At 42.3% G+C, this 19913-nt stretch overlaps 1 protein-coding gene and 1 pseudogene across 7 annotated transcripts in view; both read left to right on the plus strand.

Moving 5' to 3' along the window:
- The first annotated feature begins 1907 nt into the window (after positions 1-1907).
- On the plus strand, positions 1908-3257 carry LOC135970612 (peptidyl-prolyl cis-trans isomerase FKBP3-like; annotated as a pseudogene).
- A 3926-nt stretch (positions 3258-7183) lies between these two features.
- Positions 7184-19913, plus strand: part of ERO1B (endoplasmic reticulum oxidoreductase 1 beta) — a 68829-nt gene continuing 56099 nt past the window's right edge. For all 7 annotated transcript variants that reach the window (XR_012434365.1, XM_005539720.4, XM_005539721.4 and 4 more), the window contains exons 1-2: positions 7184-7458; positions 19463-19582. Coding sequence is in view for 6 of the 7 variants with exons in the window: in XM_005539720.4 (XP_005539777.1) it covers positions 7357-7458; positions 19463-19582 (222 nt within the window). In the remaining variant the exon portion in view is untranslated. The remainder of the gene's footprint in view (positions 7459-19462; positions 19583-19913) is intronic.

The raw sequence follows: 19913 nt of genomic DNA on the forward strand, positions 1-19913 counted from the left end.
TGACTATTGTTCCTAGGCAGTAACCACTAAAGGGAATACAGTACAAAAAGATAGAGTCTACTAAAACTTTGCACTCTAGGTGGGCTATAATACACATACACAGTGCACAGAAAAGCTCACTCTAATGCAGAGTGGCAGATTGCTAGTGCTACGTGAATACTGTGTGTAGGAACTGCCATAGGGCTCCACTGATTCACTTTGGACTACAGAGATGAAATGATTCGCCATCCTTCCACAGAAGAGGGGAACATGGAGTGGGAAGGGGGAAGGGAAGCATAGAAATAAAGAGATGAGGGGAATCATTTCTATTTGAGAGTAAAACAGAGTCCATCTGTAATCAATGTAAATCTGTTTTTGGTTTTTTTTTTTTCTGTTCTTCTGGCTTCTCAACATCAGTCTGTTTTTGTACATGGTGTCAGTGTGACTACACTTCCAATACAAATAAGGTTAATCTTGATCGAAACACTTTTTGAAGCGGCTTCGTTGTCTGGGGTAAATATCCAGGATTCGTCGTCTTGCACCAGGAAGATTTAGGACAGGAACACACACGAGGAGTTTAGGAGCAGAGGCTTAATAGGCAAAAGAAAGAGAAAGGAGACTAGCTCTCCACTGAGAGAGAGGCTTCTGCAAGGAAAGACCGGTGGGTGGTGGAGTGCGCTGGATTTTATAGTTTGGTTTGAAGAGGCGGTGTCTGATTTACATAGGGCCCACAGATTGGACGGATCAGGTGTGACATTTACATAGCAGGCGGGGAAGACTGGCTACCCCACCCTAATCTTATTATGCAAATGGCCTTTCCACTTGACCAGGCCACTGCCAAAGAAAAGGGAAGTTGAGGCCTCTAATTTGAAGATGTCTAGTCCCAGGTAGCTTTTTTCCTGCCGGTATTCACCCCTGCAAGCTTCCAGCTTATCTTCTATTGTCTGCAGCTCGATTTTACACGCTGCTCTTTGTTAGAAAATGATTTGGGGGCTGCTTTTCGTTAAAAAGAAAAACCTTACTGAGGACTCCCATACCCTCACTATCTGCCTAAGTAGTTTCTTCTTAACTCCTCTGTCATTTTGACACTATCCGTTTGAAAAGCACACTGAGGTCATCCATAGTTGAGGCTGTTTGGCTTCATTTAGAATCATAGGAAATACAGTCATGGCTGGCCCTAGTGGAATGACCATCTATGTCCCTCTCAAGCTTGTTCAACCCGCCTTCTTCTGTCGTTGTTTTTAGTTTAGTTTTAGGCTTTTAGCGGCCTGAAGTCATAGTTTTAGTTTCTGTCTCTAGTGATAAGCAGAAAAGAGAGATGAGGAAGGGGCTTGTTAAAAGAAAAACTTCAGCCGAATTAAATTTAAAAGAGTTTAACTGAGCAATGAACTATTTCTGAATTGGGCGGCCCCCAGAATCACAGCGGGTTCAGAGAGACTCCCCCGCAGCCACGTGGTGGAAGATTTATGGACAGCAAAAGGAAAGTGACCTGCAGGAAATGGAAGTGAGGTACAGAAACAACTGGATTGGTTACAGCTTGGTATTTGCCTTATTTGAACACGGTTCAAACAGTTGGCTCCATTTCTTTGCCCAAAACTTAGTGACTGGCACAAGTGTGGGCTATCGTTGGTTTATACTTCCAGTTGTTATAGTTCATAATGTACAGAAATATCTTTCGGCTGAAATTATATATGTAAGGAGGCAGCTTGAGGCTAAACTTAATAGGCTTTAGTGGCCCAGCCAGAAACAAAAACTAAGAACCCATGACTGTATTCTCTCTCTCGGACACCCCTGTGACCTACTGTCATGGCCAAATCAATTACATATTATCATTGCTTACAATGAGGGAGTTATGCTGATTGACATAGCTAGCCCTGCCCTATCTCAGATTAGGAAATACAAGAGGTTCATAAATTCTTCCATTCAAAAAATGTGGTCAGTTTTCCTGTACCTCACTTCCAGGTAATTAGGTTCATCTAACCAGGTTGATGATAGTTAATCATAAATTACATAAGCTACGATAGGCATACTGTTGCCATTTCTGGTCAGCCAGTGTCCCGATGCATGCTTTTTGGTATACCACAATCAAGACATCTGTGGGAACTGCAGCCGGCCGGCTCAGTGAGGCACAGGCAGTGGGGGAAGATGGCAGCAGCCATTCCACTGCAGGCGTGAACCCTGGAGCAGCTGCACAGTAAGCACCTGCCCAAGAAGGACTTTATCAAGTTTCTGCAGGACCACAATTCAGATTCGTTTCTTGCAGAACATAAATTATTAGGAAACATTAAAAATGTGGGCAAGACAGCTAACAAGGACCATTTGGTTACAGCCTATAACCATCTTTTTGAAACCGAGTGTTTCAAGGGTACCAATATGGTAAGTGTTTGCAAGTGAAAAATGTGATGCTTAATGAAGATAAACCCAAAGAAACCAAGTCTGAAGAGACTCTGGCTGAGAGTCCACCAAGATATGCAAAATCTGTTCTAAAAAAGGGAGATAAGGCGGGGCGCATTTGCTCATGCCTGAAATCCCAGCACTTTGGGAGGCCGAGGCGGGCGGATCACCTGAGGTCGGGAGTTCGAGACCAGCCTGACCAACATAGAGAAATCCAGTCTCTACTAAAAATACAAAATTTGCTGGGTGTGGTGGCACATGTTTATAATCCCAGCTACTCGGGAAGGCTGAGGCACGAGAATCACTTGAACTCAGGAGGTAGAGGTTGTGGTGAGCTGAGATCGCGCCACTGCACTCCCGCCTCCAGCCTGGGCAACAAGAGCGAGACTCCATCTCCAAAAAAAAAAAAAAAAAAAAAAAGGGAAATGAACAGCAGTGAATAACATTTCTCCTTTTTGGAAGATGGGGAGATGTTGTTCACGGCTGGTATACAGGAACACTACAAGATGGGACTGTTTTTGATACTAACATTCAAACAAACTCAAAAAAGAAAATACTAAGCCTTTAAGTTTTAAGGTCAAAGTGGCAAAGTTATCACAGGATGGGATGAAGCACTCTTGACTGGGTAAAAGAGATAAGCCTCAATCGAAGAGTGAAGCAGAATGGGCTTATGGAAAGAAAGCGCAGCCTGATGCCAAATTCCACCAAATGCAAAGTTCGTTTCTGAAGTGGAATTGGTGGATACTGATTGAAATAGCAGTGCTTCAGCTCTAAGGATATCAGCAACGATGATAAAACTTGGCCTTGAAGAAACTTATGTAACTAACTAGAGTTTGTTACTATTGGAAGGGAAGAGTCACCTGGAAAATTCAGTTAAAAGTAGTTTGAGGTGGGCAAATCACGAGGTCAGGAGTTTGACACCAGCCTAGCCAGCATGGTGAAACCCCATCTCTAGTAAAAATACAAAAAATTAGCTGGGTGTGGTGGCGCATGCCTATAATCCCAGCTACTCGGGAGTCTGAGGAAGGAGAATTGCTTGAACCCCGGAGGCAGAGGTTGCAGTGAGCTGAGATCGTGCCATTGCACTCCAGCCTGGGTGACAGAGCAAGACTCCGTCTCAAGAAAAAAAAACAAAACTTGTTTAACCTGATCCCAACTTTTCAGAAATGTAATCCCTTATAAATCCCTGAAGTCTAAAATGTTTTACACTATAACTGTGTAAAATACTGGTCAAGGAGAACTTTTTCCTTTTACCTCATGTTGTAAACTAAATGGCTGAATAAAAACATATATACTTGGGGGGAGGGGCGTGGAAAGACATCTGTGATAATGTGATGAATGTGTGAATACAAGCTGAGGCAAAGGAAGTGAATTCGAATGCAGTACTCAATAAGAACTCAACATCCTGAAGGAGACATCTGTTGCCTTTGTCTGATCAGCATCCCTTTCCCCTCTATTAAAAATAGAAAGTTGTTTGAGGCCAGCCTGGCCAACATGGTGAAACCCCATCTCTATTAAAAGTACAAAAATTAGCCAGGTGTGGTGACACACTTCTGTAATCCCAGCTCCCCTGGAGGCTGAGGCGTGAGAATCACTTGAATCTGGGAGGTGGAGGTTGCAGTGAGATCACACCACTGCACTCCAGCCTGGGTGACAGAGTCAGACTCCGTCTCAAAAAAAAAAAAAAGAAAAAGAAAAAGAAAGTAGTAGTTTGTGCAGCTACCTCTGGCTCATTTCTTGTGGTCTGTAGGACTGTGAATCAAGGTGCTCACATTCTACCTTCTACCTGCAAGCTAAACTCCAGAAAGAATGTGAATTTTGATAGGAGGGACAGAAGACTAAAAGCGATGGGAATCGATAAGTATAATGGCAATGCCCTAGAAGAGACTGTTCAATCATGAGTTGTACTCTTTAGAGTCCCTGAATTCTGTCCTAATGGACTTACCTTTCTAGAGGTGTGTGGTGAAATCTTCCTCAGTACCGTAAGCAATTTGACATTTTTTTCATTTACTATTTCAAAAAAATTAAGAGTTAGAGCTGATTTTTGTGGCGTGCAATCAAAGGGGTTTAGTTGTCTGCACTTTCTTCCTGTTTCAACTTCTAACCACAGCCTTAGGAATGAGAAGGTTCTAACAGAACATCATCTGCAGGAAGCATGGGTGATAGCACATCGCCGCGGCCTCTCACAATGCCAGTTTCAGTGTAGCTGATTTTAGGGAAAGCAGAGGTAAATCAGCCAGAATGAGAGAACAAAGAGGAGGGCTGCCTGTTCACAAAGGAACAACCCCGGCATAGCACTCATAACAATGAACACTAAAACAGATCATGACAGGCACCACTCTAAGTGAACCTTGGTACACTGATATCTCATGACAAATACCTGCTATTTCCAATTTCACTCGCCAAGAAAAATCTCATTTGTCCCTCGAAGTTATGTGTCCGGCTTCTGAGCTAAAAACAAGCAAACGGGGAGGTTTGTTGCTGTGACTTTCTGGATTCTGTAACTAAGAGGACAGAAGCTATCTGACCCCTGTCTGCATTACAGTTCCCTGTCCATTTTGTCTCTCTCTCTTTCTTTTTTCACTCCACCCCCGAACCACTTTCTTCCTTTGTTCTTTAATAACAAATATTTCAAGCCTCTGGAAGGCCATGAATTCTGCCTCTGATATCCAGGCACTAGAGAGTCCTTAAAGAACCTGAGATTTTATAATAGGAAAATTTATAACCCACAATTTAAAAAAAAGTTTTGCATAACAAAATCCCAGGAAGTATGTGTTATTGACAACATCAAATGCAGCACAGACAAGGAATCTTTAAAAAAGTCTACCAAACTTGATAAAAAGTTTCTCTTATCAAAAGCAGATTTATATGAAGGGAAGAAGGCAGCGAGCAGATAGGAAGTATAGGTTTGGAAGAGACATGGAAAAGTCGCTGGAAAAACCAAGCAACAATTTTTTTTTTTTTTTTTTTTTTTTTTTTTTTGGAGACAGAGTTTCTGTTTTGTTGCCCAGGCTGGAGTGCAATGGCATGATCTCAGCTCACCGCAACCTCCGCCTCCCGGGTTAAAGCAATCTCCTGCCTCAGCCTCCCAAGTAGCTGGGATTACAGGCATGTGCTACCTTGCCTGGCTAATTTTGTATTTTTAGTAGAGACAGGGTTTCTCCATGTTGGTCAGGCTGGTCTCGAACTCCCGACCTCAGGTGATCCGCTCGCCTCAGCCTCCCAAAGTTCTGGGATTACAGGTGTGAGCCACCGCACCCAGCCCGTTTTTTTGCTTTTAAACTAGGGAAGATCTGGATAGTTTGGAGGCAGAAGGGAAAGAGTTGCTGGAGAGGAAAAGGACAGGCAGGGCTGGCTTCATGGGCATGTGATCTGTGCAGTCAGCAACCCCAGGACCCTGCATTTGGTTTAATGCTCTGCTGGTTCTGAAAGGTATAAACCACTATGTGGTAGGCTAATTAATGGCCCTCTATTTATAGATCCTTATCCTAATCTCTGGAACTTGTGAATATATTATCCAACATGGCAAAAGGGACTTTGCAGATGTGATTAAGTTAAGGATTTTGAGATAGGATGGTCTGTAACCAATGTAATCACAAGGGTCCTTATACAAGAGAGACAGAAGAGCTAGGGTCACAAGAGAAGGCATGTGACGAGGGAAGCAGAAGGAGTGAAGAAGATGTGACCATAATGTGAGGTCATGAGGCAGGAAATGCAGGTGGCCTCTGGAAGCTGGAAAAGGTAAGGAAACACATTGTCCCCGAGAGCCTCCAAAAGCAACACAGCCCTACAGGTCCATTTTGGACTCCTGATCTCCGGAACTATAAGATAATGAATTTCTTTTGTTGTATGCAACTAAATGTGTGATAGCTTCTTATAGCATCAATGAGAAACTAATACTTGCCACATAAACACAAGGGAGATGTATTATTCGTTTTGTAGAAATCAAAGACATTAATGAAACTAATAGCAGTTACCATTTATTGAGTACTTCCTAGGTGCTAGGCACTATACTCAGGTTTTTCTGCATCTAATCTTATGTAGCCCTAGAACAAGATATGGGGTGGGAATTAAGGCCCAATAACTAACTAGAATGTTTTAGAGTTGGGATCTGCGCCCAAACTATGTCACTCTAAGTTTTTCTGTTTTACCCCATCCCCATATTTCATCATAAACCTTTCGGTTTGTCTTCATTCTTCAGCATGTGTTATACTTGCACGTGTCAATCTAGGAGTCGGGCGGGGGCAGGGCAGGACATGACATCCACATCTAGGGTGCATGAAATTAAAAAAAAGCCGAAGCCACCTCTACAAGTCACAGGTGGCTTACATAGGCACCCACAGCAGATGTCAGGCTACAGGAAAATGATGAGACAAAGAATACGCTTCAGACCGAAAGTCAAAGATCCCGCACCGTTAGTTCCTAACTCTCCCGCATACTGGGTGAATCCTGGAGCCTGGCGGGAGCCACAGCACGGACCGACGCAGGGAGGTCCCCAGCCTGGTTTCCCGGAGAAGAGGTCGCCCCTCTTCCCCCGCCCGCACCTCCGGGTGTTTTGGAGGCCCGCGTGGTCCCGCCTCATTGGCCGCCGTGGAGTCCGAGGCCTCGGGGAGGCGGAGCGGCTTTCGCAGTTGTAGTTCCCGAGTCCTCTAGTTTGTCGGCTCCGCCTTCCTGCCGCAGCGCCTAAGCGGCCTCCCAGGACCACAACTCCCACAAGGCCCCGCGCTCGGGGGGCGTGGCCGATGAGCCGAGCGAGCTGGGGGCGGGGCCGCCTGGGGGATGATGTAGGGGAGCTCGCCTTTCCTGCCTCACTCGCAGCTGCCGGGTATTTCGGAGAGTCTCCCGCCTCTGGACCGGCGTGCAAACCTCTGATCCTGGAGCCGCTCGGCCGCTGGGAACCGTCCCCTTGGGTCGTCGCCCGGGCCGCCCGCCGTTCCCCGGCCCCGAGGGACCCGGCTGGCAGCGGCGTGGGGAGAGATCAGCATGAGCCAAGGGGTCCGCCGGGCAGGCGCTGGGCAGGGGGCAGCGGCCGCGGTGCAGCTACTGGTCACCCTGAGCTTCCTCCGGAGCGTCGTCGAGGCGCAGGTAAGCCCGAGTGATGGCGGGCCGGGAACCCCCGGCCGAACACCCGCGGCCGCTACACACGGGCCGTGGCTGTGGTGCGGGGAGGGCCAGGCCGGGCCGGGCCGGAACAGAGGTGATTTCTGGTGAGCAGAAAACCCGGGGAGCAGAGACCTGACCGTCCAGTGCGGGAAACATCTGCGAACCGCCCGCAGGGCGGGGGGACGACGACACTCCGGGTAATGGCAGTCAAAAGAGGAAGATGGTGACGGTCCCCTGAGCTGTTTTCGTTTTTTCCTCTCGATGTTTTAAGCGGCTGGGAGTGTGGCGGGAGATGAGACGGGCATGAACCCCCTCGGCTGTCTTGCGAAGGGGTCGAGCGCCTAGAGAAACGGTGTCGTCCTTCCCTTCAGGAGTTAGCGAGGGAGGGAGACTGAGAGTAGGGGGCACTCCGCAGACCCCCGAGGCCCCGCCAGGCTCAGAGGAATTGGGAGGGGACAAGACTTCACTCACTTGAACTTTCGGACTAGAGCTTTCTGGGCTTTTACCCTTCCTCGAGCACCTTCCCTTGCTCAAGATTGCTTTGTTTTTACCCAGCTGAGCTGTGTCTGCCAAGTGGCATCGCCACTTAAGTCCCAGTACGAGACTGGGGGGTCTGAGTCTGGCGTTGTGGCTCGTGGATGGAGGCTCTGGCTCAGGCAGTCGTGAGGTGCTGGCTGGTTGTTGATGTGAAGAGATGATTACAAGTGTTCTCAATGTGCTAGAAATCCGAGGCTTAGCTGACCAGATCCTTTCGCCTTCAGAGAGGTGTTTGCTTCTATTCAGTAGAATTTGAATTGATTGCCAGGTGCTGCTGCCTGTTGTCTGCACCTGCTGCAAGGGCCAAAAAAATAAAACGAAAGTCTCAGGGGGCCTGATAATGAGGGGGAGATGTCATTTGAAGCAATTAGTGCTCATCTAAGAAAAATTGAAGGTTGACTATGAGTGTAACCGTGAAAACATGTTTTTCTGAATTGAGTCACTTTATTTCATGGTTTTATGGTACCCTGCACTAAATCCCAGAGTGCCTGAATGGTCCATTTGTGTCTGTGAACCATAAAAATAAAAGGGGCAGACTTTTTGGTGTTGGGGAACATGTTAAAATGCAGATTCTCCGGCCTCCAGATTATTGATTGAATGGATCTGGAATGTGGCCCAGATAACAGCATTTTAAACAAACATTGCAAGTACAGTAACTGTAGCAAAGTTATCTTTTGATTACCTCTTGGACCTCACTTGGAAAACACTGAAATAGAATAGATAGTGGTAGTCTGGGCAGACTTACGAAAGTACATTTTCCAAATTGTCTTTGGCAAAATTATTTTCTAGTCACTAGTTTCTGAGTGAAATTTACAATTAGATATTTTTCTAAAATGAGATTTCCCATTTTCTCTTTTTATATAGCATATATTAATTTATGCTTATCTAGAAACTTCATTTTAGATTTTTTCATTTACCACTAATTATGTGTAACTAATGTTTTATAATTTCACCTGTATTTTTAAAATTTTTGCATAGAGATGGGGACTTACTATGTTGTAGGGCTGATCTTCAACTCCTGGCCTCCAGCAAGTTTCTTACTTTGGCTTCCCAGGTGCTGGGCTTACAGGTATGAGCCACTGTGCCTGGCCTGCCCCTGTACTTTTAATTTCATTATATTCAAATGAATATAAATATAGTTCAACAGTTAAAGATTTGTGAATATTTGAAGTAGCATTGTGCCAACAGTCTTCCAAGTGAATATATTTGGTTTTTGTTGCCAGCTGTACTTTCTTTCTTTTTTTCTTTATTTTTTGAGACAATGTCTCGCTCTGTTGGCTAGGCTGGAGTGCAGTGGCATGTGTTGGCTCACTGCAACCTCTGCCCCGCGGGTTCAAGCAATTCTCCCTGCCTCAGCTTCCCGAGTAGCTGGGATAACAGGTGCTTGCCACCCCACCTGGCTAATTTTTGTATTTTTGTTTGTTTGTTTAGTAGTGATGGGGTTTTGCCATGTTGGCCAGGCTGGTCTCGAACTCCTGACCTCAGGTGATCCGCCTGTCTCGGCCTCCTAAAGTGCCGGGATTACAGGCATGAGCCACCACGCCAAGGCCACCAACAGTACTTTCTACTGTACTGTTTTGCTCTTTTTTTTTTTTTTCTTTTGAGTCGGAATCTTGCTCTGTGTCACCCAGACTGGAGTGCGGTGGCACCATCTTGGCTCACTGAAGCCTCCACCTCCCAGGTTCAAGTGATTCTCCTGTCTCAGCCTTCCAAGTAGCTGGGACTACAGGCGTGTGCCACCACATGTGGCTAATTTTTTATTTTTTAGTAGAGATGGGGTTTCACCACATTGGCCAAGCTGGTCTCGAACTCCTGACCTCAGGTAATCCACCCGCCTTGGCCTCCCAAAGTGCTGGAATTACAGGCGTGAGTCACCACGCCTGGCCTGATCATCTTTTAGATAGTACTTTAATCTGTAAGATGGTTACAGATTATCTCATTTTATTTGATACATCTCTCCGAAATGGGACCATTGAGATAACTGAAGTTCAAGAAACGTAAATGTCTTTTTTTTTTTTTTTTGAGACGGAGTCTGGCTCTGTTGCCCAGACTGGAGTGCAGTGGCCGGATCTCAGCTCACTGCAAGCTCCGCCTCCCGGGTTCCCGCCATTCTCCTGCCTCAGCCTCTCGAGTAGCTGGGACTACAGGTGCCCGCCACCTCGCCCGGCTAGTTTTTTGTATTTTTTAGTAGAGACGGGGTTTCACCGTGGTAGCCAGGATGGTCTCGATCTCCTGACCTCGTGATCCGCCCGTCTCGGCCTCCCAAAGTGCTGGGATTACAGGCTTGAGCCACCGCGCCCGGCACGTAAATGTCTTAAATGAGCGAGTGACATTACAGTGGAGCCATAATGTGGAACCCCTTCTGGTCTATACAGTATGTTGGTATTTTCAATTCTCTCTAGTATAGAAAAGCAGAAGGAAAACAGGAAAATCAAAAAGTGGAATTCAGCCAGTTCTTTGACTTCATCCATATAATAAATTGGTAGAAAACTAACTGATAAAGGGAAGAATTAGAATTTTTGAAAACTATCTCTGTTTACAAGAAATCAGTCATTTAAGGAGATACATATTTTAAATGTTATCTCCTTCCAAAATAAAAGCAGAAAAATATTTTTGAGCACACAAAAGGATACGCGTTTGGATATGTCATGCCCCATTATCTTATAAATGAAATGTAAATATACTTTGTACTATGGTGAAGCACTGGAAGCTAAAGGCATAGTGCATACAAGTGATAGAACAATCTTCCTTTCAAAAGTAATTTCAATTAGATTCTGAATGCATTTCTGAGGTGGTGTAAAATTAAGGAATACACAGAACCCCTCAATAAATGAAAAGCCAGAAACTTAGAACTCAAATAGTGCTATACCAGTCCGTTACTCTGAGAGCTTCTCCTGAACCCTAAAGATCTTGAGCTACTTTAACAGTTGCATGGAGTGGAGTGGGCAAGAAATAGCCCTGTGTCTGCCCAGTGAGAGGAAACTAATAGGAGGCTCCACCAAAATTCATTTCTCATTTACCCTTATATTGAGGAGGTAGCTGTTTGGAGCCTGCACTTCAAACAATTACATCCTCAATATGAGGGTAAATGAGAAATGAAACCCATTCTAAGTAAGGGGAATGCAAAGAAACTTGCTAGGAGAAGTGGGGAAGAAACTTTGAGAATTTGTTACCATGAGTCAGTCCTCACGCAGGTTTGCAAGCCAAATATTTATGCTTGGAAAATTCATAGCAGTCCCACATTTGTATGCCTCAGGTTACTAATAAAAGCAAATATCCATCACATCTGGAGGAATTTATTTTTAACTCAAACCTTGAAAAATTATTGAAGATAAAGTGCCAAGAAGACTAAACAGCTAGCAGTAAAATATCACAAAACACAAGGAAACAGGGCACCATGAATCAGATATTAGACACAGACAACAGAAACAAACACATAATGACCTTAGGTTCTGAAATTATCAGATAGATAATGTAGTATCACTATGTTTAATGTGTTCAAATAAAAAGAAACTTGAAGTATAAAAGGGAAAAAAGATTTTAAAGAATGGCCAAAAAGATTTTAATAGTAATGAATTAGAAGTTCTAGAACTGAATTTTAAAACTCAATGGATGGATTAAATAGCTGATCATATCCAGCTGAAGAAATGATTATTGAATTATTGAACAACCATTTCATGTCTTTTTTCTTTCTCCTTAATCCCCCATCACCTTTTCATCTATCCTTACTCTCAGTTCATACCTTACTAAAATTGGAACAATCAGAAGAGAAATTCCATAGAGTAACTGACATCTATCCATTTACTAGTCTCTGTACCCACGTATTTTGACTTCCTGTTGGTTACCATTGATGAACTGTGTGCTTTTATCAAAGGCAGTCCCTTCACTTGCATGTGAGGTCTCATTCTTTCTTTCCCACTCACGGACATGGCTCTAGTAATCTTCTCTTTCTTTCCTGGATCATCAGTTTGTCCTTCTCAAATGGAATTTTACTGTCATCATGTATTAGTCCATTCTTTTTTTGTTGTTGTTTCCTGGAGTAGAGTCTCGCTCTGTCACCCATGCTGGAGAGCAGTGGCTCAATCTCAGCTCACTGCAACCTCTGCCTCCCAGGTTCAAGCAGTTCTTATGCCTCAGCCTCCCGAGTAGCTGGGATTACAAGCTCCAGCCACAATGCCCGGCTAATTTTTGTATTTTTAGTAGAGATGGGGTTTTGCCATGTTGGTCAAGTGGGTCTCAAATTCCTAACCTCAAGTGATCTGCCTGCCTTGACCTCCCAGAGTGCTGGGATTACAGGCGTGAGCCACTGTGCCTGGCTTAGTCCATTCTTGTATTGCTATAAAGAATTACCTGAGACTGGGTAATTTTTAAAGAAAAGAGATTTAATTGACTCACAGCTGTATGGGAAGCATGGCTGGGGAGGCCTCAGGAAACTTACAATCGGGGAAGAGCTGCACCCTTTTAAACAACCAGATCTCATGTGAACTCACTATCGGGAGAACAGAAAGAGGGAAGTCCACCCCCATGATTCAAACACCTCCCACCAGGCTCCTCTCCAACACTGGGGATTATAATTTGACATGAGATTTGGGTGAAGAGATAAAGCCGGACTATACATCATAAAACATACTGCTAATTTTACTGTTTTAAAGTTATCTTTTGATCCACATATTCCCTCTGCCTTTGCCTATTTTTTCTGTTCCCTCTAGAAAAATTCAAGAGTTAGATTTAATTTATTCTTACTGTGCTGGCTCTTCTATTTTTCAGCCCTTTCTAATCGGACTTTTGCTCCTACCACACCTCTGAAACTGCTCCTGGCAAGGTCACCAATATCTTCCTTGTTGCTAAGACCAATGGTTGGCTCTTAAATCTCAGCTTTACCAATTGACGGCATTTTTTCACAACTCATCACTCAATCTCCTTAAAATAATTTTTATTCTGACATCCTGGATATTAAACTTTTCTGGTTGTCTTCCTGTCTAGTGGACCAGTCTGTCTTAGCATTTTTTCTTTGTTCCTCCCCTGCCCTTGACTACTAATCGTTTGAACCTCGGGGTTCAAATCTTGTACTCTTTCTTCTCATTATCTTAGTCATCTCTTCTGGTCTCTTAGCTTTAAATACCAGATGTACAGTGGACTCTCAGTGTTAGTCTCCAAGACTAGGATTCTCAGCTCTAGATCTATGTATCCAACTTCTTTTTCGACATCTCCTCTTGGATGATTGATATCTCAAACTTGATATAGAAACCACATTTCTGATCTTTTCCCCCATATCTGCTTTTTCCACAGTCTTCCCCAACCCGCCTCCCCCCGGGCCTTATACATGAGCTCCAGCCAAATTGGCCTTCCTGTTCTTAAACACGGCAGATACGTTCTTGCCTCAAAGCCTTGTACTGTTTCTTCTACCTAGCACCCTCTTTTCTCGTGTATTCATGTGATTTGCTCTGTTAGATTTCTGCTAAAGTGTCACTTTATCTGACATGTCTCTTGTCTTAAATGTCCCTGAGCATACAAATCTAAAAGAGAAACCTTCTATCTTCACCAAATTCCTGTCACCCTTTGCTTAAAACTCCCCAATTGCTTCCTGTCTCACATGGTGTAATCCAAAAATATATTTGGTCTTTATTTCTGATTCCTGACACAAAGCCCTTTAAAACCCTTGGAATTTCTTGAGTCATAGGAGTGCCTTTTGTTACTCATAATGAGCCCCTTTCAATCACACTTGTGTTTATAGTAATGAAATGACTTAAGACAGGGACCCTACATAGCTTCAGGATGGGGGACTGGTCACCACGAGAACCCAAGTGATTAGAAAATTGAAACTTTTAGCCCCACCAACCTCCAGGAAGGGGAGAGGTGGGTGCTGGAGATTAGCTCTGTAAGAACTCTTGAACAACTAGATTTGATGAGTTTCTGGGTGGGGAACACCTTGAATTATTGGGAGGGTGGCATGTTGAGAGAGGGCAGGGAGGCTCTGCACATCCCTCTGCCTTAGTAGCTTGCCCAATGCATCTCTTCCATTTGGTTGTTACTGAATTGTATCCTTTATAATAATTGGTAACTGTAAGTAAAGTGTCTTTCTGAGTTCTGTGAGCCATTCTGGCAAATTATCAAACCTGCAATGGAAGTGCTAGGAACCCCCAACTGATAGCCAGTCAGAAGAACAAGTGGCTCAGGACCTGAGATTTGTGTCAGGAGTGGGGCCATCTTGTGGGACTCAGCCCTTAATTTGTGGGTCTGCACTGATGGTGGATAGTGTCAGAATTGAATTATTGGACACCACCCAGTTGGTCTCAGAGTTAGAGAATCGGTTGGTGTGATAAAATAACTCAGATTCAGTAAAAGCTAAAATCTTACAGTGGTCTAATTCTCCTTCTTGCCTATTGCATAGTCCTCCTTATTCCTCACAAACACGGGACAAGCTTACCGCTTAGGATCTTTGCACTCACTCCCATTGCCTGGAATGCTGTCCCCTCCATTCCTGCATGTCTTACTCCTCGCCAAAATGTCACTGACACCTTCTGTAACTGTCCCGTTTTACATGGTTAGCAGCCCCAGTTCTGCAGTCTGTTTCCAGTCCCTAGGTTTCTTCTATATCACTTTATTACCATCTGACATTCTGTACTTGTTCATTCATTTTGCACCCCCTTTTCCCTATGAGAATGTAAACTCCTTGAGGGCAGAGATTTTTGTCTGTTTTTTTTTTTTTTTCTTCTAATTTTATATCTCCAGCACTTAAAACAGTGCAAATGTTATGTTGGGCCTCAGTAAATAGGCTGAATTAATGAATAAGTGAATGGAAGATAGATGCAAATAAATTATTCAGAATGAAATCTAGAGAGACAATGGGACAATAAATATTAAAGAGAACTTAAGATACCTGGAGAATAGAGTGAGAATGTCTAATATGTCTAATTGGAGTTCTAAAATAATAGAATAGGGAAGAAGCAGTATTGATTTCTGCAGATCAGTATGAAGAAGATAACTTAACAGAAAAGTGAATCAAAGATATAAATAGACATTTTACACAAGAAGAAATATAAATGTCTTGTAAAACATATGAACATTGTACCTTATTCGTGCAAATAAGAAAAAAGATAACTTTTCATGCTAAATAGATTGGCAAAAATTAAAGCATTGATTAATGTTAAATATTACTGAGGATATGGGCTGGCACAGTGGCTCACACGTATAATCCCAGCACTTTGGGAGGCCGAGGCAGGCTAATCACTGGAGGCCAGGAGTTTGAGACCAGCCTGGCCAACATGGTGAAACTCATGTCTACTAAAAATACAAAAATTAGCTGAGCATGGTGGCATGTGCCTGTAGTCCCAGCTACTCGGAAGGCTGAGGCACGAGAATCACTTGAACCCAGGAAGTGGAGGTTGCAGTGAGCCAAGACTGAGACCCTGCACTCTTGCTTGGGGTGACAAAGGGAGACTCTGTCTCAAAAAAAAAAAAAAAATTGTGAGGATATGGCTCAACAGTAACTCCCATTCATTGTTGGGGGGCTGGTAAATTGGTACAACTGTTTTGGAAATCATTTTGCCATTTCCTGAAAAAGCTGAACATATACTTACAGCAGTTCCATTCCTAAGCATATAACCTGGAGAAACTCTTTTTTTTTTTTTTCTTTTGAGACTAGGTCTGGCTCTTTTCCCCAGGTTGGAGTGCAGTGGTGTGATTTTGGCTCACTGCAACCTCGATCCCCTGGGTTCAGGTAATCCTCCCACCTCAGCCTCTTGAGTAGCTGTGACTACAGATGCTCACCACCAGACCCGGCTAATTTTCGTAATTTTATAGAGACAGGATTTCGCCATGTTGCCCAGGCTGGTCTCAGTTCTCCTGTGTCCACCTCCCAAAGTGCTAAGATTACAGGTGTGAGTCATTGTGCCTGGCCCAACCTGGAGAAACTCTTGCATGTGTTTTTATACCAGGATATGTGTCCAAAACCATTTGTGTAGCAATGTTCTTTAGCCAAATCTGAAAACAATCTAAATATGGATTGTGGTAATTTTCTATTGCTGTTGTGACAAATTGCCACAAATATAATGACTTAAAACAACATAAATTTATTATGCTGTGGTTCTGGGGGCCAGAATTCTGAAAATGGGATTTACAGGGTTAAAATCAAGATGTCAGCAAGGTTGCATTTCCTTCTGGAGGCTCCTTTTCAAGCTTCTAGATATTGTTGTGATTTTTGGCTTATGGCCTCTTTATTCCTTCGTCTTCAGAGCCAGCAGTATGCATTTTCCAGTTCCTCTCTAACTCTGGCACTCCCGCCTTCCTCTCTCATGAAGAACTTTGGAACTACACTCGTTTCACCTGAATAATCCACTATAGTCTTCCCATCTCAAGATCCTTAAATTCATCTCATCTTTCAAGTCCCCTTTGCCATGTAAAAATAATATATTTGCATATTTCAGGAATTAGGGACATCTTGGGGGTGGGGCATTCTGTCTACTGTATGCATCAAGAGTAGAATGGAGAAATTATGATATTCTAATAAAATGTAACACTTGCAACAGGGAAAATGAATGAGGTACTACAGACTTCATCATCAGAGATGCCATAATAAAGTGTTAGCCAAAGAGGCACATCCCAGAAAAATTCACACATTAGATTCCATTAACATTAAAGTTCAGAAACGGGGGCCGAAAACCTCAAGCATATTGTTTAGGGATGCATTACCAGAAAAGGAAAAGTTGATAACAAAAATAAGATTTATTTCTACCTTCACGGAGAGGGAGGTAGATGTAATTAAAGAGGAGCTTAAAGGATACTGGCACTGTTTATTTCTATTTTTTATTTTTTTCCTAAGATTCAGGGGGTACTTGTGCAGGTTTGTTATATGGGTATAGGGAATTTTTCAGCTCTTGTCCCCCTCCCTCCTCACCTTTTGGGGTCCCCAGTGTTGTTTCCTTCCTTGTGTTCGTGTATACTCACTGTTCGCTCCCACTTATAAGCGAGAACATGCAGTATTTGATTTTCTGCTTTTGCATTAATTCACTTAGGGTAATGGCCTCCAGCTGCATCCATGTTGCTGCAAAGGACATGATTTCTTTTTTTTTAATGGCTACTTGGTATTCCGTGGTGTACATGGACCACATTTTCTTTATTCCATCCACCGTTGATGGGCACTTGCCTACATGATGATTGCATGACTTCACTACTATGAATAGTGCAATGATAAACATTCAAGTGCAGGTGTCTTTTTGATATAATGATATCCTTTGGGTAGATACCCGGTAGTGGGATTGCCGGGTCAAATGATGGTTCTACTTTTAGTTCTTTGATAAATCTCCATATTGTTTTTCATAGGTGTTGAACTAATTTACAGTCCCACTAACAGTATATAAGCATTCCCTTTTTTCCACATCCTTGCCAACATCTGTTTTTCTGTTTTACTTTTTAATATGATACTGGCAGTATTTAGAAGCTTTTAGTGACACACAGGTTTCTGTCTCAGTAGTCTTTTAAAGGTTATAAATATGTACATGTCAACTTTGTGAACCCATCCCCTACCACAATTAAAATGTTTTAAAGAAGTAAAATATGGTGCTTTATAAAGTCAACAATTTAAGAAAAATTTATAAGAAATAAAAAAACTCAAGCATATTGTTTAGGGATGCATTACCAGAAAAAGAAAAATTGATAACAAAAATGATTTATTTCTGCCTTTAGGGAAAGGGAGATAGATGTAATTAAAGAGGAGCTTAAAGGATACTGGCAGTATTTACTTCGTTATTTAATTATATATATATAATTATATGTATATATTATATATATATCAGTAGATAAAATATTTTTAAAACCTAGAGAGCTTTTTGGTTTGTATTTTTTTCCTGTTTAGGGGCTAGCATTTGAAGTCTTTACAAACATATTTCAGACTGCGGGGGAGCGGAAAGAAAAAAATAGAACTCGCTGTCTTGTAAGTAGTAAGTGAGAGCAATGGAATGAAATTTGGGAGTTAGTGATAGGATCCTAGTGAGTCGGACAGCAAAATAAATATAACTCTAGAGCCAAAATTCTGATAATGATCACTTATCTCAAGATAATATAGCCCTAACTCTGTTGAAGGGAGTCTGGGGACACATTTATATTCCTAGGGAGGGAGAATGAGAATGAAACAGCTTGCAAGGACCGGTTTCCATTTTCTGACCATTACTTGCATATATTCCTCCTATGGACCATATAAATAACCTTTAACAGGCTGAGACCCATTTTTTGTTTTTTGAAAATTTTAGTCGTAAGTTCTTATGCAGTTGCAAGAAATAACACAGAAATCCCATATACTCTTTATCTGTTTATCCCAGTGGTAACATCCTTTAAACATGTAGTTCAGTGTTATAACTGGGACATTGACAGTGATAGAATCTACTGATCTTACTCAGATTCTCCCAGTTTTACTTGTTTTGTTTGTGTGTGTATGTATTAGTGCCAGACAATCTTATCACATACATAGGTTCATGTATTCACCATCACAGTCAAAATACTGAACAGTTTCATCACCACAGATATTCCTCCTGTTGCCCTTTTACAACCACACTATTTCCTTCCTACCCTGCCTATCCCACCTTCCATCCCCTACCCCAGTCCCTAATCCCTGGCAACAAATAATATGCTTTCCATTTCTAAATTTTTTTCATTTAAAAAGTGTTCTGCAAATGGAATCATATACCGTGTAACCTTTTGGCTTGCTTTTTCATTCAGGATAATTCCTGGAAGATAAATCCAGATTGTGCATATCAGTCAATGAGTTCCATTTTTAATTTAGCCAAAGATTGTTTTATGGAATTTTGGGACTCTAAATTCACTTCGGAAATACCAATTTCTCTTCTTGGATTAGCAAATAATCTTTGAATAGTGGATAAGATCATAAAGTCTGATAGATTGGGAATAAGTTCCATTTCTACTCTGGAAAAATTACTATAAGGCTGTTAAACCTTAATTTCCTTATATGTAATATGAAGATTATAATACCTCATTCATGGAATACTTTTGAAGAGGAAATGAGATAATATAAAGCTCTTAATACTCTGCCTATCATGTAAGCGTTCCATAAATGGCCTCCTAAAGGAAAGATAAAAGACATGGGTTACTACAGCAATATTATTACAGTCTGTAACTTCTAGGTTAGGTTGGGAAGATATTGCCTTCATATTCCAGTGGCCACTTGGATTTCATATATGTTTAAGTAGAGGAAGGAGAATTCAATAATCTTCAAGTGCTAAAGAAAAATGTTCTTCCAAATGGGTATAGCTGATCTTTCTATTGTTTTTTTATTTCATTGGCCACAGTAAAAAGTAAATTGACTGCTTTAATATTATATCTTAATCAGCAAGTACTGGCTAATTTGAACGAATAAATTACATTTTTATATAATAGTGTAGATTTGATAAGGTTGAAACATCAGTAGTTTACATATTTTAAATTATATAAATTCTAGGTCACTGGAGTTCTGGATGATTGCTTGTGTGACATTGACAGCATCGATAACTTCAATACCTACAAAATCTTCCCCAAAATAAAAAAATTGCAAGAGAGAGACTATTTTCGTTATTACAAGGTAAGGTTTTAATTTTGTATTCTGTTGATATCAAAGGTTTATATGTGACCTTTATGATCCCTTTGGAAATCCATTTCAGTTCCTCTCAGCACCCTGTGTTTATCTTTCATCATTGAATTTATTGTGTATCGTAGTGAAAACTTATCGATCTTTTTAAACAGTACAAATCTTAGCCCCCTTCCTTTGTACGGGGAGTTCCTCATTTTTCAGTTTTGGTTTTGAGGCAGAGACTCCTGTCTCTACAGAAGCTGAAAATGCCACAGACTTATTTTGTCAGCCTCTCTTATAATATAGTTCTGCCATCTGGACACACCTACTCAGCCTTTGGGTT

This window comes from Macaca fascicularis, chromosome 1, assembly GCF_037993035.2.
Source record: "Macaca fascicularis isolate 582-1 chromosome 1, T2T-MFA8v1.1".
Taxonomy (NCBI): domain Eukaryota; kingdom Metazoa; phylum Chordata; class Mammalia; order Primates; family Cercopithecidae; genus Macaca; species Macaca fascicularis.